Source organism: Aedes albopictus, chromosome 1 (assembly GCF_035046485.1).
Source record: "Aedes albopictus strain Foshan chromosome 1, AalbF5, whole genome shotgun sequence".
NCBI lineage: Eukaryota > Metazoa > Arthropoda > Insecta > Diptera > Culicidae > Aedes > Aedes albopictus.
Genome location: NC_085136.1, coordinates 77,841,255 through 77,866,563, shown reverse-complemented (window position 1 = coordinate 77,866,563; position 25,309 = coordinate 77,841,255). Strand labels below are relative to the sequence as shown.

The window sequence follows — 25,309 nt, the reverse complement described above, 5'->3', positions numbered from 1 at the left end:
GTACTTCCTCCTGGGATTTCTTCAGGAACTCCTTTTAGAATTCCCTAAGAAATTGATCCTTGGATTTTATCAGGATTTATAATTATACCTGGGATTCCTCCAAGAATTCCTCAAGGGATTCCTCCAGAAATTCCTCCAGGATTCCTCTGGGAATTACTACATGGATTCCTCTTAAAACTCTCACAGAGATTCATCCAAGAATACCTTTAGCAATTCCTCTAGCAAATTTTCCAGAGATTCCTATAGGTATTGATCTTGAGATATCTCAAGAAAATCCTCTAGAGATTCCTCCAGGGTTTCGTGCTGAAAGTGTTGCAGTAGTACTTCAAGGAAATGCTTCAGGAATTCCTCCAAAGACTTCTCTAAGGATTCCTCCAGGGATTCACCATGGAATGTAGACAGGGATTCATCCTACAATTCCTCTAGAGATTTCTCAAGGATTTTTTCTAGAGATTGCAGGAATTCCTACAGGCATGTTTCTACAGGGGCCCCTCAAGGCATTCCTTCAGGGATTCCTCTTGAGATTGCTCCTAACCTACAGCAATTCCTTTAGGAATTCCTCCACAATACCTACGGCAATTTCTCCAGAAATTTCTCCAAAAAATCCTCTGGAGATTCCTTCAGAAATTTCCCTAGGAATTCCTCCCGGAGGTTATCCACGAATTATTCCAAAAATTTCTCCAGCAATTCCTGCATGAATTCCTTCTAAGATTTTCCTAGGAATTCTTTCAAGGATTTCTTCAGGAATCCTCCAAGGATTCCTTCAGAAATGCCCCCAGGAATTTCTCCCGGAATTCATCCAGGAATTATTCTTGGTATCCCTCCAGACATTTCTCCAGGGACTCCTCCGGGAATTTCACCAAGAATTTCTTCAAGGATTACCCCAGGTATTTCTTCAGGAATTCCTCCAAGAACTCCTTCAGGATTTCCTCCAGCAACTCTTCCAGGAATTGATCCAGGAGTTCCTCGTGAAATTCATTCGGAAATTTCTACAGCAATTCCTTCAGGAATTTCTCTAAGAAATCCTCCATGGTTTCCTTCAGAAATTCTTTCAGGAATTTATTCAGGAATTCCTCTAGGATTTTTCCAGGGATTCCTCCGGGATTTCTTCCAGGTTTTCCTCCAGGAATTTCTTCAGAAATTTCTCCAGGGATTCTCTTAGGATTCTTCCAGAGATTACTCCAGAAATTACTTCGACGATTCTTCCAAGAATTCCTCCTGAAATAGTTCTCGGGAAATTCCTCTAGGAATTTCTTCAGAAATTTCTCCAGGAATTCCTCCCGGAATTCCTCTAGAGGTTCCTCCAGGGATTCACTCAGGGATTTCTTTAAGAATTCTTCTAGAGATTTCTCCAGGAGGAATTCCGCCTGGGATTCCGCCAGGAATTTGTCCAGAAAATCCTCCGAGGAATTCCTCCTGAGGTTCCTCCAGAATTTGCTTCAGGGATTCCTCCAGCGGTTTTTCCAAAAAAGTCCTCCAGGAGTTCTTCCAAGAATTCCTCACAGATTTCCTCTAGGGAAACCTCCAGTAGTTCATCCAGGGATTCTTTCAAGATTTCTTCCAGAATATGCTCCAGGCATTCATCTTAAAATTCCTCCAGGGATTCCTTAAGGATTTCATTCAGGTATTACTGCAGGAATTCCACCAGAAACACAGGTTCATCCAGGAATGCTTCCAAAGACAATCTGTATTTTTGATAATAAATTTATTTAGACAAATAAATCATCCCATGAACTTGTACTCCATACTGCAAACGGAGTATTTTATTGTGTTGCAAAATTTTATAATATCGAATCGATGCGAAAACATCGATTCAAAGCATTCGATTAAATCGGTGAATCGATTCTGCTAGTCCGATTCGAATCGATTCACAAAAATCGATGTCTGAGCCAAACATGCCCAATGCTAGTCTATATCCATTGATTCAATCCGTATACTCTACTATTGCTTTTCTTGGTGTTTGAAAGTGTTCAGCAGGCCACCATACCGTGGCCGCGCTGCCTACATTGCGTTGAAGGGGCTGCCTTCTTGGGTCTCCAGTTAGCCTAGTGGTTAAGGGTATGGATCGCCAATCCGGAGACGGCGGATTCGATTCCCATCCCGGTCGGGAAAGTTTTTTCGACTCTCTGGGAATAGTGTATCGTTGCACTTGCCACACAAAATATAAATTCATGCAATGGCAGGCAAAGGAAGCCCTTCAATCAATAACTGTGGAAACGCTCAAAGAACACAAAGTTGAAGGGACGTAGAGCAGAAAGAAGAAGAAGAAGGGCTGCCTTCTTGGGTATGGCTGACGCCATACAGCATTTCAGCCGCTGGATGCCTGAACAAACGCTGCTTGAGCCTTGGTGAACAGACGCTTAGGTCGTACCTCCTCAATCTATTTAGCTGAAGTCAGAAGGACAACAAGGCTAGACTACCAGTTAAGCACACAACTCTTAACTGGCGGTCTTTGCCATCGCTTGACCCGTGGAAGCATCATGTAGGAATTTGTGAGGACCAGAGGTATGCTGGACGCTCTCCTTATCGACTCACCGTTTTGCAGCCCAAAACTGACATGACTGGTTGTCATGATATCATGAAGCGGCATATTTTATGACTTTTTGGTCATGTTTCCGGGAACGGTTTTTTTCCCGTGTAACGTCTACTGTACATTTTTATCAATTTAGTAATAATATACGACATATCGTTGGAAGCGAACAGTGTACCATAATTCACGTCTTATTTATGAATTACCACCTTGTGAAAGGGCACACCATGCTAGTCAGTTGTAAGTAATTCACCGGCTAGTATGACTACGAAACCGCATTCCACGGGTCAGCCTCTCTCAATCTCTGAAAGACGATCATCGTCTGCGATCGGTTTCATATTATTACCGGTCGATGTAGGTAAGATCAAAACCAGTTCCATATGATGCCACCGCAATGTCGTACTTTCCTCTCCTGGTCTGGTGTATGCATGAAGATGCGACATGGTCAAAATGTCAAACGATCACAATTCACAAGTGAGGTTTGCAAGCATTTGAGTCACTTCCAGCAAATCTGCGATCGTCCGGCCGGGTACACCGATCAAACTGGAGGCGCTAATGACTCGACGGAGAGAAGATTCCCCCCTAGATATGTATGCAGATAAAATGCCGTACAAGGTCGTTCGTGTTGCGTATTTGTTTATCCGGAATGAATCCACGACGACGATGGTGATGATGACTCCATGATTCGTCCGCAAGCATGTCGCACACTCCATTGAAATTTGCCCACCAGCGCAGAGCTATGACAGAATCGATTTTGTAACACGCCTTTCCGAGTAATCTGCGTCCCCGATCTTCAATTTCCTTCTCTGTGTGGCTAGGCGCTGCTAGATGATCATTTCTCCATCCATAAAGATATATCGATAGAGAAATGCGAAAATGTAAAACTAGTTAATTTGTACTAGCGAGGCACCTATAAAACTCAGCTTGACGCAATCGAGCTGCGATCATCGTCGTCAGAGACAAAGCCTAATCTTTATGACTACCTGGGGCCCAAGCCAACCCTACCTCAACGTGGCCACTAGCCAGCAGTGGCTACTCCGGGCAGCCAGCCAGGTGGTGGCTTTAATTTTGCATGTGTGTTGCAATAATCGATTTTGTCTAAGCTTGCTTACGCGCGTATTCAATTCATATGTGAATAGAGATGATTGAAATTTTTCGTTCCAATGAAGGTTCGTTTCTTGGTGCGGCGCGGTCGCGTTCAAGTCTCTTGTCGCTGACTGCCGCGCCGTGAAAATTAAACTGTCATCCTAGCCCGCGGGTCCATAAAGCTCTGTGCCGCTACTGATGGATATGAAGTGCATCGTCCGTTGCAGCGGTCCATGAATGGATTTTCTTTGACGGATTGGTTTGATGAATTGAATTCATTTGCTCTACTGTTGCATCTAGGCACGGTACGGTGGTAATTAAAATGTTTCTATTTGGTGTTGCGTTCTCTATGTTGTTGAGATATTACTTAATATTGCAGTGCTAATTAATATTCTTTTGAACGTGGTAATTCATAATTGATTTGTTGAATCAAATGTAGTGGGAAATCTCATTTTTCAATATGATTAGTTACATTTTTTTTTGGTATTGTAGTTCAAACACGATGGTTCTCAAACAATAATCTTGGAGAAATAATATTTTTTGATGAAATTGTCAAATGCCGGAAACGAATGATGAATTTACCTGGCCATGTAACTGTTCCCCGCATCAGTATACAGCCTATAATTCAAAGAAGAAAATATCTTTGCTAAAATTTTGGCAGTTTCAACGCCAACTATTGCCGGGGCCCGTGGCGTAGTGGCTACACGTTTGCTTCATAAGCAGATGGTCATGGGTTCGATCCCAGCCCCGGCACTTTCAGTTGCTCTTTCCCCCTGAGAGCAGCTGACACTGACCTTCTTCTGAGCCCATGGCTCAAACGAACCCGGATACTTGGACATCGGCGAACGGCAAACAATAATGGACCTCCAATCGGGCTGGAAACAGGAACAACCAACAGCCACACATCAACATCCTCGAGCTCATCATTCTACCATGATAGGGTAGAAAGTTAAAGCAGCGCAACGGCTACCAGTTCGATGTAGTACAATTAGAAATAGAATACATTTAGGCGCTGTACAAAGTATACACAGAGAAAAATTTCTATAATTTCTGAAACAGTCTATAATTCCTGAATGTCGTTAGATTGTCAAAAACTACTTCTGGATTATTTTGATCATAACTCGGTCAAACGGCATTCTGATAAATGGCCGTAAACCTCACCATATGTTCCTCCATTTCGGTTCCTTGACGACAACCCAAGAATGATTCTTCTGATGTGAATACCGTATCGGCTACCGTAAAACGGTAGCGTATCATCTGCTTCAAATTCTTCGTCAGAGAGCGTTCATAAATGACGTAGCCTTTTTAACCCTCTCCCCTTCGTAGCATTTCACCACAAACTCCCGTACCCCTTCTATAAATGACGTAGCTTTATGAATACCCAGCCTCCCCCACCCCTCAACAAATTTTCATATCAAAAAGCAACAAAAAATCAAAGCTTAGTTCTGATTTCGATTTCAACTGATATCTTCAACGAATGTTATGGAAATCCAAGTATAGCAAGAAAACATTGGGTGCCGAGTCTTTTGGGCAGTAGCTGGTATTTTGGTCACTTTTCTGCTATAACTCAGTCAATTAAAAGCAATTGACATTTTTATACGGCTAGATATTATGCATATCTCATCACGTACAAAAAATCAAGCCAATAGGTTTAAAAATGATTGAGTTGTAGCGGAAAAGTGCCCAAAGTAGAAGCCCTGGAGAGATGGTTCCACTTCCTTTTCTTTCCACCGTTTACTTTCAGGTGTAAGAGTTTACGCACTAAAAGTTCTGTTAAGAATATCAAATTGGTTTCATTTGAATAATATTCACCATGACATTTTGGAGAATTACTGCGTTTTTCAATTCCTCCTGCACTTCTTTCTGGGATTTCCCCAAGAATTCCCTTTAGGATTCCATCTTCCTTGTATTCCTTCAGGGGTTTCTTCAGAGATCCCTCCAAGAATTCCTTCCGAAGGTTCTTCTGAGATTCCTCCAGGGGTTTTTTCTAAGATTTTTCTATGAGTTAATCCATAGTTTCCTTCAGGAGTTCTTTCAAGGTTTTCTTCTTCGCATTTCCCCCAGGAGTTTTTTTGGACATCTCTCCAGCGATTTCTACCGGAATTTATTTTAAGATTCCATCAGAACTTTTTGCTGGATTTCCTAAAGAAGTTTCTTCCAGGATTCCTCCACGAGTTTTTTTCTGGATTTGCTTCAGGAATTCCTTCCGGAGTTCACACAAATATTTATTCCGAGATTTTTGCAAGAATTTCTTCCGATATTTTTTCAAAACCCTTCAAAGTCGCTTCTGGGATTCCTCCAGGGTTTCTTTTAGAAACTCCTTACTGGATTCTTCTACGAGTTTCTTCTGGGATTTAGCCAGGGTTATTATTCCAAGACTACTGCAGGAGCTTTTTCCGACATCCTCCATTCACCCTGGTAGGATCTCTTAGAATTCCGCGAACAATCCCTTCCTGTTCTGGCAGCACTGCACGAGCGCCGGTTACCACACGGCATGATTTGGACGATGAGGCAGCGATGTAAGTGTCGGTTGACAGACGTCAAAATGACAGGAGCATAAATGTCAGGAGTGAGTAAGAAGGAAAGACGTCAACCTAAAACTGTAAATAATAGCATAAGAAGTAGCGTAATAAAATGAAATCCTTGTAAATAGAAGTTTGATGAGAGTGAAGACGAAAGTGCGCGAGTTTCTATTAGTTGAATTTGGTTGGAGATTAGCTCCATTTCGAATTAGTTCCGTGAGTGTTAGAATCACACAAGGTGGTGGACCCGTTTCAACACCAGGAGATTGTAAGTGAAACAAAATTGTGTGGTTCAAAGGACCACTATTTACATGTTATACCAATCCGTAGTAATTGCTGAACTGCGGTGAATCGAAGCGAATTCCAAGGCCCAGACAGGCAGGACAGGAAAACATCGGTAGGACAGAGACTCCGCTCGGATAAGGTAACAAAGTGAACGATAGTGATCTGGATAGAAATATAATTGATTGATCTGGTAGATTAGGAAGACGCACACGACGAGACAGATCCAACGGCACAGTGTAGAAAATTGCGCTTACTGTGGCCAAAATTTGTAAGTTGAGATATTTACTAAAGTTTTAAATGAAATAAGACATAGGTAAATAATTTAATAGGTGGTTGCGTTGCCTCTTCGGAAAGTAGGAAGGAAAGCCAGGAAGGAGGAAAATCAAACTTTAATTGTGAGTTTTGCATGAACTTTTCATAATTTTACCCATTCGAACTGTATGATTACTAACGCGAATAATTGTTTATTGAATTACAGTTTGATCTGCCATAACGTATAACGGCTGATTTTCAAAAACGGTTTGTTGATCCGAAATTCCGACCCGAACACCTTCCCTCTCACAGTTCCTTCTGGAATTCTCCAGAATTTTCTTTCTTAGATGTCACCAGAAGTGTTAACTGATATCTTCCGGGATTTCCCAAGTCATTTTTCTGGATTCTTTCAGACATTTCTTCCGTGTTTACTTCAGAAATTGAACCAGGAGTTCCTTCTAAGACTCTACAAATAGCTTCATCTGAAATTCTTCCAGGAGTTTATTCTAGATTTCTCTAAAAGTTCCACCTAGCATTGCTCTAGGAACACCTCTCACGTGATTTGCTTTGGCATTCCTCTATGATTTTCTATCAAGATTCCTTCAGAATCAAGCTCTGGAATTTCCTTCAGGGATTCCTTCTGAGATTCCTCCAACTTCATTTGGAATGCTTTCAAAAGTTTTTTTTTCTTTTCTGGGATCCCCAGAAGGAATTCTCGTGGAAATGTTATACTTCTCCTGTTAGGCAATGATTTAGGAAATCCAGAAGGAACTCCATGTGAAATTCCTTAAAAATTGTTCCTTCCAAGAGTTATGCTTAGATTTTGTTAAAAAAAAAACAATTTTGGAATGCCTCTATCGCGCTATAAACCCCACTCCGACAACTCGAAAAATACGAACGTCCACACCAAGGGAAAACCGGGAAAACGCAGGAAACGAGCATTCGGCCGAGAGTTTCCGCCCATCGAAGCCCGAATCAAAAAAAGGAAGAGGTTGGTGCGTCGGCGATGAGGAATAGATCGGTTTCTTCTGTGACAACCTCTGAGTAAGACGGTCGATAGTCCGGAATCCGCCGCGTGTGCCCAAGTGACCAAGGGAAGATTATATGTGATCCGTGTGGGGTCCTTAGTCGGTGGAAATTACCCTGAGGCCGCAGTGATTCATGGAAGATACCCCAAGAGGAGTGATCAAAACCTCTGAAGCGATATTATCACAATCATTAAGTGTCGCCCCTCGAAAAGAGAAAAAAAAAAACGTGTTATGGACTGCCTCGTGGAGGGGAAGGCTCGAAGAGTGGAAGATTAGTTGAGTACTTAGGAAGTGAAGTTATCACGGACAGCCCTTCGTGACCGTGAACCGGGAGTGGTAGACGCGTGAGACCGAGAGCGGTAGACGGCACGCTGTGAAAATATTACGGAGAAGAATAGCCACGTTGGTGAATAAGTGTCGGTGTGCATCAGTGCCCCAGCGAAGAGCGGCGAAAGGATTCCCCTTCCCATCGTAACACCTTCTCGAATAGGGAAGTGAGGCGCCCCTGAGATGAGTTGCTAAAGGTAAGTCGCATGCTCATTATTGGTTGGAAAACTCTAACTTACAATGGCAAATTGACTATTTCTGTTCTTCTTGATGCCTTTATCAACCGCGCATCATCAATGATCTTTCCCGAAATTGAGTTCCCTACGCTGAGACTTCACATACAGCTACCTCTTGCTGTCTCTGCTCTCCTCTACTCTCCTGCAGAGACCTAGCTAACCCATTTCTTGAGAAAAGGTCTAATCACTACCGCTAATGACTGGTTTTTGATTTCCAATAAAGTTCAGTTTGGAATCCCATGAGTAGCACGGCGGTAAGAACAAATTATTTTGAGGAGCACCCAAGTGTCCCGTAATCCATCGAACATCTGTTTCACCCCTTGATCGTTCATTTCTCGGCAAAGGTCGCTTAACACTATGGATTGCGGTCATTGGAGTTACCCTGTTTTTTGAACTCTTACCACCGGAGCAGTGGATCCGTATAGAACTGTTCTAAACCAGCAGCTTCACGGACGAGCATTTAAGTCTCCTATAAAGGTTAGTGACTATGGTAACGATCAAACTTGTGGTAAGCTTACCTTATACTACATGTCAATGGTTGCTCCTCCGTGATTGATTAGAACTAGTATGAATAGCACTGAGATCCATCTGAATAAAGGATGGGACACTCCATTTACTTCCAAAGTGCAATTTAAGCAGCTCATACATTTTTGGGGTCAATACCGGTGCCGGCCAAGTCCTTAAAGTCAGTTGGGAAGAGGGAAAGGAATGTTAAAGTGAGATGGTTCTTGCTACTAGAGATCGAGAGCACTCTGCGTGCCCACAACCAGCACGGGTGCAGTCAAACTCGCATTCAAGCTGCGTGTATAAAGTGTATTTGCTTCAGGTTCTCAGTAGACTATTCTTTGGATTCTTCATAACTGTGACGTTTATTGTGTTTGTTGATTCTATCCGAACATTGTTTATTACATACATTCCTAGCGTACCTACCTTCTCAGAACCTCCCACCTCATCTTAGGTATCGAACGCCTCCTCCTCCTCCTCCTCAAATTCCGCCACCTCACTAATTCTCGCCTTCTCCCTCTCCCTGCTGGTCTTCGCCGCCAGCCACTCGACCGGGTGCATCTTCTTCTGGTGCGAGTGCATATTGGCATTCGAGTTGAACGTTTTCGGACAAAACCGACACGAGTACAGCGTGGCCCCGGTGTGCTTCGAAGCGACGTGCTCCCGCAGCGTGAGCGCCTTGTTGAAACTCTTGCCGCACCAGTCGCACTTGTGCGTCCGGTCTCCGTGGGCGTTCTTCTTGTGCGACCGATAGGCCACCCGATTTGGGGTGATTCGACCGCAGATTTCGCACTTTACCTCACCGACCACGTGCAGTCGGATGTGCTGGCGCCAGTACTGGCGGTTTTTGAACCTGGACGAATAAACAGACGATATATTATTCGAATTTCTCCAACACATGTTCTTGAAACTTAAAATCCGTTCTTAGCTAAGTTGTTGAATTAACTCACCATTTCAAACAGTGCTGACACTGCATCTTCAACTGTTCCGGGTTTTCATGTTCCAGCTTGTGCTTGGTGAACTCCGATTTTAGGAAGAACGGTTTGGCGCAGATGTCGCAAACGAACCGAGGCTCCTTGTGTTTGTTGCGGATGTGCATGTACAGGATGTGATGGCTTTTGTAGCTGGAAGACAGAAGACGAATAACGAGTACATATTTAAAACATACTGAATGCAAATAAGATACAGGTTTTTAAATAAAGCTTGCAAAAAAGTGATATTTTTTAAAGAATTGCTATAAAAGCCAGCAGCCACCAACAAAGCACCTGAGATCAACGTCTAAGGACGATTGGTTCGACGATGAGTGTAGAGAGATTTTGGAAGAGAAGAATGCAGCGAGGGCGGTCATGCTGCAGCATGGGACTCGACAGAACGTGCAACGGTATGAAAAAACGCGGAAACAGCAGACCCGCTTCTTTAAGTAGAAAAGCGCTGCTAGAAGAAGCGGAGTGCGAACAAATGGAACTGCTGTGAAAACTTGGAAGTTCTACCAGAAGCTCCACACGAAGAAAAGGCTTCGTGTCGCGAGCCGAAATGTTCAGTTATTTCTAAGGAGCATCTTGACGGGCGGGCGTGAGGTGATCGAAATGTGGAAGCAGCACTACGAAGCAGTTTACGAAGAGATTTGTGCCCTTGAAATCGTGAGTAGGTGCCAAAGTCGGCCTTTGTGGCGGCCATTTTGGAATTCTAACAAGTCTGTCCTTAAGTAACGTAACTTAAACGGAATTGACTCACGGTAAAAATTCAGCACGCTCGATGTAAGGGAAAAATCCTTCAATGTCCTAACCCGGGTAGAGGCTAATGGCAAACAAAGGACAAAATAATAACTGGTTTTGCCATCATATCTCGTTTTGCCATTCTTCTGTTATTATGAAAAACTTAAAATGGCAAATCAATAGCGAAATATACAATCATAGCAAATCTTGTCATTGATATGTTATTCATGAATAATGCTAAATAACACATCAATACCAAAAATTACTATCATGGTAAAACTTGCAATTTAGCACGTTTTATAATGAATTGTATAAAATATCAAAACAATAACATAATTTACATTCCTAGCTAAATATGCCATTATTTTGATATTGTGAGAAATTATTTATAAACATTAGGCACCATAACATATTTTACTCTTAATATACCATTAACTATTATATTGTATATTTCAAGCATAACTTTTCAATTCGACGTATCTCGCAAAAGTAAACAAATCCGGATTCTCAGCTGTGTGTTTGATTCGCAATGGATTATATTTGATGCACATCAATTTATGTTAATTTAGAACTCAAACAGTTAATAGAAATAGCTCATTTTACCTTTCTTCTGCTACTTTGAAATAATAATTGAATCTACCATTATTTTAAAATTGAATTTGAACAACTAAACCTACCATTATTTTGATCGCCACATAAACAGCTAAATTTGTTCTTATTCTGTTATCAATAACTCAAGAATGTCATATTTTGTTTTTCACCGATAACAGTTAATGTGGGTGTTATTTTGTTATCAATATCTCAATAATAACTTATTTTGTTCTTCAATTTAATCCGCATGCTTTACCATTAGGGTGTGGGACCATTTGGGCAGGAGCACCTATTTTGGGCACTTGCTGCTGCAACGTAGTCAATTTCAAACCGACTGACTTGAATTTTTGCACATGGCTAGATACTGTGCGTATCTGATCGTGTCTCAAAAATTAAGTCAATCGGTTTGAAATTGACTGCGTTATAGCAGCAAGTGCCGAAAATAGGTGCTCCTGTCCAATTGGTCCCAGACCCTACTTTGTTATTACAATGGCAAAATAAGTTATTTTTAAGTTTTTCTGCTACCAAAATTTTGTTATTATTTTTGTTATTTTAACTCTTATTTCAAACAAACAAATAACACATTTTGCCATTCAAACATTCTGTTTTATTGGTAAAATTTGCCATTCTTTTGCCATTAAGCTCTACCCGGGAATCAACATGATCAGAAATGCTTTTCCTTTGAGATCGCAATGCTGTCAGTGTTGATTTGAGGACCAAAACAAACCGGAGAAATAAACTGAAAATCCCTTCGATTTGCACTACTGTAAAAAGCAATACAATCCAAAGTGAAAAGCTGTTGATTTGGTAATGACTGTTTTGAGCATGAAAGTAAATATAGATGACAGGTGGTAGAAAGTGCTTCGCTTTGATTCACACCTCTCCAACAGATGTGAAGTAGTGTAGTGGTAAAACAGTTGATCGTAACTCTGAAGGTCCTGGTATCAAACCTGGCTGCGGCTGAACACATTTTTTTTTTAATTTTAGTTTTGAAATCAAAACATTGTCAACAACGAATTGATGTGAAGTTCCATTAAAATTGAAGAGGCATTGGATGTTCTTTTTCGAATGATATTTAATTGATAACAAACTGATTAAACAGTAGTGCGAATTCAAGTGCCAATCAGGTCATATCACAGTGCAGATTTTTTACCGTGCTGTATTCACAGCAAAACAAATGTGCATAGGCCAATGTTTCGAACACATCTGTTCTTCGAAATAGTCAATAGGTCGAGTCATTAGGCCAAACAGGTCATTAAGCCGAATCGGTTATTAGACTGAAAAGGTCATTACGCCGTAAAGGTCATTAAGCAGAATAGTTCAGGTATAGAACAAGGTCATTAGGCTGAATAGGTCATAAGGCCGAACATCTCATTAGGCCGAATTAGGTTTTTAAATTTTCAGATATTTAGAACTTTATTTTGGTACCTAAAATCAATTTCGAAGAGATTTTTGAAATCACTTTTTGACAGCTGGGCAACTGTTTGACAGCTCCGCCCAGTACAAACTGCAACGAGGGGTGATTCGAGTACCCATACAGATTTCAAATTGATTTTTGAATAGCTTTCCGGGCACCAAAATTCATGAAAATATAGAATTATCTGAACACCGTTAACCCGTATTGGCCTGAGTCGCGCATATGAACTGAAAATGTCGCCGTTCAGCGTATACACAACGGATTTGAATATTTTTTTTACATTACACTCGTACCTATGTCTAGTTTGTGAAAGTGGACAGAGAACGTCGGAATGGTCCCTATGGCCGGAGTTATTCCGGTGGGTCACTGGGTCAGATTCGTATAAAAAGGGCTGTTTTTCGGTACACAGAGTGTTTTCCATTATGATTCGCTATTAAACTCATTCTATTTTCACTAAAACTTATACCTCTGCAACTAAACATTGTTTCCACACAGTTTTTGACCGTTTAGGAACTACCGGATGTGGCCACCGGACATAATCTCCGGAGGAACATGCCACATACTGTATACTGGGGTACACAACCATAACCCATTTTTTGCAGCTCTATGTATTGACTTTAGCGGTATAAGGCAATCCATGACGACTTTTCGCGATGGGGGTGACAGCCAAAAATGTAAACATAGTGTGAGTACAACTTACCAAAGTTTCGTCAAGTGTCGTCGGTGCTTAACAAATTCCTTTGTGTTCAACTGTCACCCCGATCATCGTATGTCAAAAATACATGATAAACAAAAGAAATCAGCTGATCGCATCTGTCTCATGGATAGCCTTATAGTGTCTTAGAAGAATTTGTTCTATATACTGAGTTCTTTATTTTGGGATTTTCACTTTTGTGATTAGTGCAACGGAAATTCACTTTTTTTCATAAATGAACATAGAATGTTGCAGTCTTCTGCAAAGTTGTAGAAAAATGTATTGTTGGAAAGTTTGCCGTACAAATTAGGAACCGACTTCACTCAGAAAAAACCCGATTTAATCCACCTACGGTGAACAGAACCCTTCTTACACTTATTAAAATTATTGTTGTAATATTTGTATTTAACATATTTGTTTTGTGAAATTGACCAAAAGTTCTAGAAAATATTGTGGATTTGGCATCTAGTGGATTGGTTTCCAAAATAGCATCATGGACCATGGACTAAACTACCAGAAATGCCAGACACTTCCTAGAGTCTTGTATGGAATGTTTAACAAATAGCTTACATATTCTGGAATTTTGTATCTTTTATTAGCTGCTAAAAGATCTTGAATCGATTAACAAATGGGTAAGAAAATCAGCGAGATACACTTTGTCTAAACCAGTCAATTAAATTAGCTCCGAAGTACTTGGTATTCATGATTATGGTGTAAAAACGACAAAAATGACATATCTACTAAGTTAATCAGTTTTGGCATTAGCTAGTTATTTTGGCTGTCTGGTTCTTCAAAGCTTTCATTTAACATATTGTTAGTTTCCATAAAATTCCTGTGTATTTGTAATTTGTTATTTATAATTTTGTTGAAAACAATAACCTGCTATTATACACTTTGTATGAGGTCAGCATCATTTATTGAAAAATAATTTCCCATAGACTGGTCAAAAACAAATGCAAGATAACAAGTGAATATAATAAAAAAAATAATTTATTGAAATACTCTTCGTAAGATATCTCAGTAATCAAATGTCGAATCGAAATAAAATTTCAGGGCCTTATACAAGCATATTGTAGCTTTCATTTGGTGCTTAGAGAACCCAAATCGGTTGACAGACGGCTGAGATATTTATTATGGTACCCTTGGTCAAAAATCTCTCAAAAAGTTAACCTGTATTACTCCCAAGTACTCTTTGAAAGATATCTCGGTAACCAAATGTCCAATCCTAATGAAATTGTATAGGGTTCTACTAGAATGTTGTAGCTTTTATTTGGTGCCAGGATAACCGAAATCTGTTGACAGACGGCTAAGATATTTATTATGATACTTTTGGTCAAAAATCTCAAAAGGTTTAGTTGTATAAATCCGAAGTACTCTTCGAAAGATATCTCTGTAACCAAATGTCCAATCAAAATAAAATTTCTGGGCGATCTACTAGGATGCTGTAGCTTTCATTTGGTGCCAAGAGAACCCAAATCGATTGACAAACGGTCGAAAAATTTATTATGATACACTTGGTCAAAAATCTTAAAAAGTTTAGAAGTATGACTCATAAGTACTCTTCGAGAGATATCTCGGTAACCAAACGTCCAATCGAAAAAAATTCAATAGCGTTCTACTAGGATGTAGTAGCTTTCATTTGCTTCCAAGAGAACTCAAATCGGTTGACAGACGGCTGAGAAACGTGCGTGACTTTTTTTTGTAACGCACACACACACACACATACAGACATTTGCTCAGTTCGTCGAGCTGAGTTCATTGGTATATGAGACTCGGCCCTCCGGGCCTCGGATCGAAAGTCGGTTTTTCGAGCGATATTTATACCCTTCTTATGGGTGTAAGAAGGGTAAAAAGGCTTTTCCTACATACATTCCGTGATATTTTTGCTACTGTTTATTAAGCTCAAATATTACAAAGAGATAGTAGCTTTTATGTATTTGATGCAATTGCATTTTCATGCAGAGCTCCTTGAGAAACCAAATTTGATCATAAAAAAAGGCTTTTCCTACATACATTCCATGATATTTTTGCTACTGTTTATTAAGCTCAAATTTTACAAAGAGACAGTAGCTTTTATGTATTTGATGCAATTGCATTTTCATGTATAACTAACTTGTGTAACCAAATATGATCATAAAAAATCTATTCTATCATATTATGATACATTTTATCAAAAATCTCTCAAAAGCGTAAATTTCATTACTCCTTAGTACTCGTGGAAAGATATCTCGGAAACAAAATGTCCAAACGGCATGAAATTTAATAGCATACTACTTGGATGCTGTAGCTTTCATTTGATGCTGAGAGAACTGAAATCGATTGACACACGGCTGATTCATTTATTATGAAGCATTTTGTCAAAGACCTCTTAAAAAGTTAAGTTGTATTACTCCAAAGTACTCCCCGAAAGATATCTCGGTTACAAAATGTCCAATCGGAATGAAATTCAAAAGCGTTCTTCTAGGGTGCAGTAGCTTTCGTTTCGGGCCTTAAGAACCCGAATCGGTTGATAGACGGCTGAGAAATTTATGGTGATACACTTTGTCAAAAATATCTAAAATAATTAAGTTGTACTACTCCCTAGCACTCTTTGAAAGATATCGCGGTAACCGAACGTCCAATCAAAAAAAAATTCAATAGCGTTCTACTAGGATGTAGTAGCTTTCGTTTGGGGCCTTAAGAACCCAAATCGGTTGATAGACGGCTGAGAAATTTATGGTGATACACTTTGTCAAAAATATCTAAAATAATTAAGTTGTACTACTCCCTAGCACTCTTTGAAATATATCGCGGTAACCGAACGTCCAATCAAAATAAAATTCAATAGCGTTCTACTAGGATGTAGTAGCTTTCATTTGCTTCCAAGAGAACTCAAATCGGTCAACAGACGGCTGAGAACCGTGAGTGACATTTTTTTGTAACATACATACACACACACACACATACACACACACACACACACACACACACACATACACACACACACGCACATACAGACATTTGCTCAATTCGTCGAGCTGAGTTGATTGGTATGTGACTCGGCCCTGCGGGCCTCGGATCGAAAGTCGGTTTTCCAAGCGGTATTTATACCCTTCTTATGGGTGTAAGAAGTGTAAAAAAGGACAAACCTCCATTTGCTCCTGGAGATTTTAAGTTAGCAGAGCTTTATAGGGCCCACTAAGTCGATTGTATAGCTATAATTCTCGGGCGGAAGCTAGAGATTCGTAACTATACAAAAGAATAGTTTATCCGAAGATATTTTGAACTAACAGATCAGAGTTCCATTCAGGAATACCTCTTGTGATCCGCACAGACCGCAGAGGACAAGCTTCTTTCAAAGCAATTGTTACACACTTAATTTAGAATGCCGAATCTCGGCTTACGAATGCCGAGTTTTGCACAGCCGAAAGAGATATGTGTCGTTTTTTGTGAACGACCCCTCAAAATAATTTTTTCGTTATATCTTTTTCTGTGGATTTTTGGTAATTTGCGTGTGTTCTACAAAGTTGTTCTTTGTTATGAAATACACCTCCTTCTGTTTTTTATCATTGGAATAACGCTCCAGGTGGAACAGTGCTTGCATCTCAACTTTTCTTAATGAGTCCTTGGAGAAACTCCTGGTGGAATCATGGGACGAATATTATAGAAATACCTGGAATGATAATAGGTCTCCTCCAGAATTTATTGAAAGAATTCTCCTTGTAATAACAACCACTAGCGTAGGCACCCTTTTCTTTTTTTATTAATTCTTTTTCATAAATACTAAGAAAAGCGGGATGAAGGAGAGGGCTAATCCCCCTCTTCCATCTGTCTTTGTCTTGTGTATGTATGTATGTATGTAGGTAGCCACCATCCTAGCTTGAGTCTTGCTCTGCATGCAGTTCCACTTAACAGTAAAGATTAAATCTCATTATCACTCTGATTTCAACATACCGCTGTATGAAGGGCCAAAAGGGGGTGTGGCGGACCCGTAAGTAGAGACACTTACGCGAAATCCGCGGGTTTAAGAGAATCTCCTTCCAACAGTATGATCCAACAAAGTGAATAATGACATTCACATTACTTGCCAAGCTTTCTACGGGATGGTTTGTTCCGAGAAGGGCGCGTCAAATCCATTGCAACTGTTGGGATAGAAGAACCCATCTACAAGGATGTTATAGTTACTTCTCACCACACTCTGGCTGGCACTCCACTCCATCGTACAGTTACAACTTCAATGATGCCCTGATGCACCCTCCCAACCCCATTTAATTATAAAGTCAATAGTATAATATATTATTATGAAATATAATATCAGAATATGGTACAATCAATCAAAATAATAATGAAATATAATGTAGTAAAATTAAATTTAGCGAAATAAATAAGGTATCAAATAAGTAATTTGAATGAGTACTTTCCGCTGCCAAGTCCTTATACGGCCTAGATGGTAGGGTGGGATGTTGTTGTAATAATGAAATATAATCAGGAATGTAAAAATATGTAGTGAAATATAGTACAATGCAATTGAAGGTAACAAAATATACACAATGAAATAGAATAAAATATGGTATAATGCAATAAGGTTAGTGAATATAAGAATCATTGTTCGTCGACGAGAATTGTTGAAGTCTTGTAGTTGTTGTTTAAGATATTTTTTCACCTGATTGCCTGAATCCTTTACAACTGTTGGGATAGAAAAAGGATGTTATTATATCTTCCCACCAGATTCCGGATGGCAATCCATTGCATGACCGATTGCAACTTCAATGATGCCCTTTTAATTGCTTCCAACCTAAATATATAATTTGTATGTTATATAATGTCAACAGGTACCTTAAGCATAGTAAATGCTACCCTTATATTAATTGATGGTAATTGGTTTTCGTTTTCAAAATCCATATTTGTTAAAAAGAAAATATTGTAATTGTAATTTATCAGCAAACATTATATCGGTTCAAGGAAAAAAAAAACAATATGAAAATTACAATGTAAATATAATGTATGATACAGTCTAGGATACAGTTCACTTAACGAGAAAGCAGATAAGCGGCAATTCCCTAATATTACCTGAAAGTCAAATTGTATTTATGAAGTTACTCTTTCTAACACGAACCAGCTCCGAAGCAGACTAAATAATTAAAAATACTCTACATTACAAATTTGTATTTAAATGATGATAGGGTTTGGGGCCATCCTGTCGGAGGGACCCATCTCAGGCACTCCTCGCCACCCCTCAATAAAACCTATACCAAGCGGCATGAACTTCTGTGCGCAACCATGGATCTATCCACCGGTGAACGAAACTCACCCAGCCCGAGAACCCAACACCGAAGCAGGGCCATCTCCAATAAAAATCGTCCAAAATGCGTCAACCCTCCTAAACCGATGTTAAGCCACACCGAGAAAAATTTCTACTCAATGACTGAGTTGGCCTTACTCAGAAATCGAAAAATCCTTTGTTTTCTTACTCAGTTTCGGCTAAAAGTGGGACAACCCATTGGCAATGGGTTGTCCCACTTTTAACGGAAACTGAGTAAGAAAACAAAGGATTTTTCGATTTCTGAGTAAGACCAACTCAGTCACTGAGTAGAAATTTTTCCCTGTGCAGCAAAAATCCAATAAGATACACATTTTTTTTTTTTCCTGTAAGACAGAGACAACGGAGACAACCATATATGTCACACAGGGAAAAATTTCTACTCAGTGACTGAGTTGGTCTTACTCAGAAATCGAAAAATCCTTTGTTTTCTTACTCAGTTTCGGTTAAAAGTGGGACAACCCATTGCCAATGGGTTGTCCCACTTTTAGCCGAAACTGAGTAAGAAAACAAAGGATTTTTCGATTTCTGAGTAAGGCCAACTCAGTCATTGAGTAGAAATTTTTCTCGGTGCATGCGACATCATCGACATACCGCGTGCTGCATGCACGCTTAAGCTCACACACTCAACCGGCAGCTTTGGCTAGTTAAAATTATAGAAATGATTATTATATGATCAGTGTTTGGACGAAAAAGTGATCAGTGAACCACTCGGCAGTTTTTCTTCCCTTCTGTTGGTTCTGTTTCAATTACCAAGCGGTGTATGTTCTCTCGTCGAGTCGCATGGTTCACGAAGGAACACAAAGAGGATACTCCGATATAAACAAGCTGCGGCGATGAGCGGGCATCGCTAAGTGTAACACTTACCGATGATCGCTCATCGTTGGCTTGGGGCAACTGTGAATAATCGTTATTTTCATCAGTATTTAATGCGTTTTCGCTTTAAAAACGTGAAATACTATTTAATTTAACTGTATTCATAACGTTGCAGGTTGTGTAGTCACAATAAAAAAAGAATTATGGCAATAAAATATTCTTACCGAATGCATCGCTTTCATTAGCGTCATCGAGCATCTTCTCTCTTGATTGCGCTCTCGTATCGAACCGGGCAAGAGAATGAACAGCATTTCGGGGAGCGTTCCCGAGCATGTTGGTTCATGAAATGTTACAATCGCGAATGTATCACTTGCTGAGCATGGACCATTCAGTGGTTCGCGATAAAAATCCACACATATAATATGATATACCTATTAGTATGAATTAATTAATAATAATAATAATCCGATTATTTTTTGTACATCGTAAATATGTGTATAGATTTCGGAATGATTCTATTCGTTGATTTCATCATACAAATAATCCTGCTGAAAGTGAACTATTATCTTAGTAATAAATGCAACCCAAATACACTTGAGCATGAATGATTTTACGCGTGCGCCTAGCATTTGTGCAAGAGAGCTTTTTACCGAAGCAAATTTCACGGACAGCAGCATCGGGTAGTCATCTGCCGGGATGCCAAAGCCGCTTCTAAAACTAAGGCCTGAAACATTATGAACACCGAAATATAAATTATGCTCGTTCTGATGTCAAACTACTTCGCGTCGTACCTTTCCTAATTTAAAACCCCTGTCGATAGGTGCATACGAAACAGTTATGTTTTCTCAGCTTTTCAGTTATATTGTAGTTATGAGAGAAGGTAGAAGCAGCTTTTGTAATGTCAAGGTTGTGCGATACCAGTGCCAGAGCTTTTCCATTAGCGACATCTGGAGGTGAGTAGTCGAAACTCACTTGGGCTTGTGGTGGTGGGCTTTTAGGGAGAAAGTTCCCACTTTTCAATCCACAATGTGTTGTCAAATGGAAGCAAAATATATAAGGGCAATTAGTTCGTTTATGTTGATAGAATGTTTGAGTACAATGGAAACTAAATATGTTAGATAATGATAAATTAACAGATAATGGGGGAAAAGTATTTTGCATGAAACATTCTCACCGGTTTTCATCTCCAAGACCCAGGTCTAAAGCCTGGAACACATAGCGTCCGTTCCGTCGAGGTTTGCGTTTTTTTGACAGTTTTCCCATGGGAAATGTGTCAAACTACTGTCACGCACACGCAAACGTATGCATTGTGTGGGGCACTTAAGAATTATGTTGGGCAGCCAGTATTTTCAGCAGATAGTCTCTCACCAATGAGAGTATATTACAGGTGGGGAAGAAGATACTTCGTGTGCGTGAGATCCGTGTCTGGTGCAAAACATGTCACTACTACAAGCAAAGCGAGCTCCCATAAGAACGCGTGTCAAATAGTGACGTCACTATTTGTGTTTACATTTTTCTTTGCTTACTAATACATAGCCATCTCTTCTTCTTCCCCACCTGTAATATACTCTCATTGGTCTCTCACTGTCGCTTGGTTGTGGTGGTGGCGTCTACAGAATTCTTCACTTATTCCATTCACTTGAAGCCGCACGTTTCTGGATTCTTTTCGTTATGCACACACTTTCCCACGTCATCATTGCTACAAAGCCACAGAGCATGCCACACTAATACGAACTCGAATTCCACTCATATTTGACGTACACTTGTGCATACGTTGCACACACTGCTAGCACCGCATTTGTGGAGAAGAAAAAGCTTGCGGTAGGCCATTAAGAAAATAATGGCAGCTAGTACGGGGCATGTTTAAATTCACAAAATAGCTACTTCAATTTAGCACTCCATCGATTTTTCGTACTAATCCGAGAGATATGCCCGTATTCCATCGATTGTAGCACGTTTCGATATTAAAACGACCGTAATCACTTATAAAAGACCCGAAAACTGCGCGACGATAGGGAGATGCGTGCAATGGAAATTGCAGTGCTGCCAGAACTCGGCTAATCCCCCTCTTCCATCTGTCTTTGTCTTGTGCTTATTTAGGAGAGTGAGAAGCATGCCAACTCTAGTATTTACAGCTGAGATTCCTTCGAAATTTACTGCTGTGATTCCTTCAAGGATTTCTACGAGAATTACTACAAAAATGTTCTTAGAATGTTTTAGAATGTTCCCAGTAATTCCTATTTGAAATCACCTTGACATTCTTTTAGAAATTCTTACTGGTATTACTTCAGGAATATTTATTTATAAATTTCTGGTAGAAACCATCAGGAACTTTTGCTGAGATTACGCAGGTATCTCTCGCTACAGATCATCCTGAAGTTCTTTCAGCTGAAAATGCTTGAGAAACTCCATCAGTAATTTCTGGAGAAGTCCTAGTAGTAATATCTGTTGCTATTCTAAGACATAGTCCTGAAGGAATTCTTGAAGAAATCTCTGGAGACATAGCAAGAGGATTTTCTATAGGACCCCTTAGATAAATCTCTGGAGGAATCCTTGTAAGGATATGTAAAAGAACTATTGCAGACACCTTTGAAGCAATCCCAACAAGAATATTTAAAATAATCCCATCAGGCATTTGTTGAAGAATTCCAAGATAATGTTTTCATAAATTTCTCTTGGATTGTCTCCGGAATGCCTGTTGGGTTCCTCTAGGAATTGCTACATGGATTGCTGATACCATCCAGGATTTTTCCAGGGAGTCCACTTGAAGTTCCTGCAGGAATTCTTCCTGTGATTTCTCCAAGTATTTTTTCATGAATTCCTCCACGGATTTTTCTAAAAAATCCTGCAAAAGTTCTTCCAGTGATGTCTCCATAGATACTTTCAGAAATTGCTCTCGAAATTCCTTCATAAATTCCGCCTGTAGTTTCAATGATTCCTTTATAATTTATTCTTCAGCAATTTTTGCACTATTTTGCACAATTTTTACTAAAAATTCTTGCTGGGATTCCTCCAGCGATACCAGCATGGATTTCTTGAGAAACTAAGTACTCCTACTAGGAATCCCCTTCAGATTATTTTGGGAACTACTGCTGGGATTGCTACTGGACTGCAGCTGGGATTCTTCTATAAATTTCAGACTGGAATCCTCCAGGATTTTTTCTGAGTTTCCCACCTGCAGGAAATCATCCAGGAATTCCTGGAAGATTCTCAACAGTAATAATTGGAAATGCTGAAAATGCATGAAATTTCTCAAGAATTCGAAAAAATCAGTAGTAGATCTTGAAGGAATCTCAGCAGTAATGACTGGAATACAATAAGAAATTCCTAGAGTTATCTTTCACAAATTCTCTGAAGGATCATAGCTGAAATTTCTGGAAGAATGACAAGAGATTTCCTTGAGGAATCCCAGGAAGAGTTTTTAGAGACACCCCAGCAGGCTTCCCAAATCTTTTGAGAGCACTTCTAGATGGTATTTCTGCAGTTTTTGCTTTTGGGAATCCTCCTGAAGTATTTCTAGCAGGAATTGCTTGAAGAGTTCCAGCAACACTTCTTGTAGGATTCCCACCACGAAAGCCTTGAAAACCACAGTACCATTTCAGGACCACTTTCAACAGGAATTCTCAAAGAAATTTGAAGAGGATTTCCAGAATACGAAGAGAAATTCAGAGAAAAATCACTAGAGAAATTTGGCAAAAAAAACATGGGTAAGTTTGTGAAGATATTATTTGATAATTTCGAAAGAAATTCCTGTAGGAATCATATGAAGTAATCTTGGCGGAAACTCAGCACGCATTCTTGAGTAATCTCCATGGTGAATTTTTGGAGGTACCTTTTAAACATCCCTGTAGCAATCACCGAAGGAACTTCTGCAGGAATCACTCACTCACTGATGTATCCTGAGCACCTCTGGGGGTACATAGGGCCAACGTAAAAGATCTTCATCCTGGGCTGCAGCTGGCTTCAGCCTTGACCTGGACCCAGGTCAGGTTCGCTTTCTTTGATTTGCTTGTTGAGGCTTCGTCGCCACGGGCTCCTGGTTCTGTCTCTGCTGCGATGTCCTGCCGGATTCCAATCCAGCGCTTGCTTGCAGATTTCGTCTCCGTTCTTTCGTGGTGTGTGGTCGACTTCCTCCATTTACGTTCTCGAATTTCTGTTGATATCGCTGCCACCGGAGAGCCGCGTCTATTTTCTCCTGTATCCGATTCAGTATAACTTTGGCACAGAATTTTGAGAACAATACACAATGGATTAATGTAAATATTACGGTAGGTATCCTAGAAGATTTCCTAGAGGAATTTCTGAAGAAACTCTTGGAGAAATCCGCCGAAAATGTCAAGAGGAACTCTTGGGAAAATGAAGAAATCTTTGGATAACTTCTCAAGGAACTCCTGCTGAAATGCTGAAATTCTTGCAGAGATTGCTCCAGAAGTATGTCCACGTTATCAAATACCTACACATCCATTCTGTGATTTCTCCAAGGATTTCTATAGATATTTCCAATGATTTTTCCAGATTTCTCTCCTTAGGAATTTCGCTTAAAATACTACTGGAAACCCCTGAAGGAATAACAGCAAGAAATTTTAAAGAAATATCTGGAGGATTCACAGCAGCACTTTTGTAGGAATCTCAGTTGTAAATACACAAGACAAGAGACTTGCCCTCTTCTTCATCCCGCTTTTCTTAGTATTTATGAAAAAAGAATTAATCAAAAAAGAAAAGGCTGCCTACGTTAGTGGTTGTTATTACAAGGGGAATTCATTCAATAAATTCTGGACGAGACCTATTATCATTTCAGGTATTTCTATTGGGTTTCTCGCCAATGTTTAGACTACTGTGATAATTAGAGAATCCACTGAATCATCATTTTCCAGCCGCATTTCACACTAATCAAACTTATTTTGTTTACCTGTTGTGCACCCGACGCCCCTGTCACGAACTCAACCTAACTTGTGTATGCCAGCCGCTGCGAAGTCGTGTGCGAAATTCGACTGTGATGATAATGAATTTCGGCCGAGTCTAAATGGGTGCAAATGTCGCAATATAATATTCGTTTCATGATTCCGCCAATAGGTCATTAGGCCAAAAAGGTCATAAGGCCGAATAGGTCATTAAGCTGAGATCATGAGGTCAATAGGTCATAAGATCCAATAGGTCATAAGGGTTCGTTCGAATATTGCGTAACGCAAAGGGGGGTGGTCTAGCGCTGTGTTACGCTATATACAAAAGTTCTAAATTTTCCATACAAAAGTTGTTAACTGGTGGAGGGAGGGGGTCTAAAATTGACAAATTTTGCGTTACGTAATATTTGAATGAACCCTAAGATTCAATAGATCATGAGGCCCAATAGGTCATAAGGCCCAATAGGTCATGAAGTCCAATAGGTCATGAGGCCCAAAAGGTTCTTTTTCTTTCTTTTTTTCTGGCTCGACGTTCCAACTGGAACTTAGTCTGCTAGTCTCTTCAACTTAGTGATCTTTGAGCACTTCCATAGTTATTAATTGAAGGTCTTCCTTTGCCTGCCATTTCATGAATTTGTATATTGTGAGGCAAGGGCAATGATACACTATGCCCAGGGAGTCGAGAAAATTTTCAGGAGTTCCTAGGAAATTCCTGCAGGAGTTCCTCTAGAGTACCTACAGGAGTTCATCGGGTATTCCTCCAATATTTTTTCGGGAATTCCTCCAGAAGTTTGCCGAGAACTTTTTCAAGCGATCCTCGGGAATTCCTTCAGAAGTTCCTTAGGAATCACTCCAGGAGATCCTTGGGAATTCCTCCAGGAGTTCCTCGGAATACCTCCACGAGTTCCACGAGAATTCCTGCCGGAGTTCCTCTGAAATTCCTCCAGGATTTTCTCAGGGATTCCTCCTGGAATTCTTTGCGAACTCGTCCTGAAATACCTCCAGGAGTTTCTCGAGCATAACTCCTGGAATTATTTGGAAACTCCAAGAGCTATTTTAGGAGTTCCTCCAGAATTTCTTAAAGACTTCTTTGGGAATTCCCCCAG

The 25,309-nt window shown here is 40.0% G+C and overlaps 1 protein-coding gene and 1 long non-coding RNA gene across 2 annotated transcripts in view; one reads left to right on the top strand and one right to left on the bottom strand.

The window, feature by feature from the left end:
• The first annotated feature begins 3,354 nt into the window (after positions 1 to 3,354).
• LOC109410205 (uncharacterized) lies at positions 3,355 to 6,924 on the top strand. Its single transcript, XR_009996083.1, has 2 exons — positions 3,355 to 6,406; positions 6,469 to 6,924. It is a non-coding gene; the product is annotated as an uncharacterized LOC109410205 (long non-coding RNA).
• Positions 6,925 to 9,151: 2,227 nt separating this feature from the next.
• Positions 9,152 to 25,309, bottom strand: part of LOC115256669 (transcription factor grauzone-like) — a 33,410-nt gene continuing 17,252 nt past the window's right edge. The window contains exons 3-4 of the mRNA XM_062844888.1: positions 9,721 to 9,894; positions 9,152 to 9,623 (exon numbers count right to left, since the gene is read on the bottom strand). Coding sequence (XP_062700872.1) covers positions 9,221 to 9,623; positions 9,721 to 9,894 — 577 coding nt within the window. The 3' untranslated portion in view covers positions 9,152 to 9,220. The remainder of the gene's footprint in view (positions 9,624 to 9,720; positions 9,895 to 25,309) is intronic.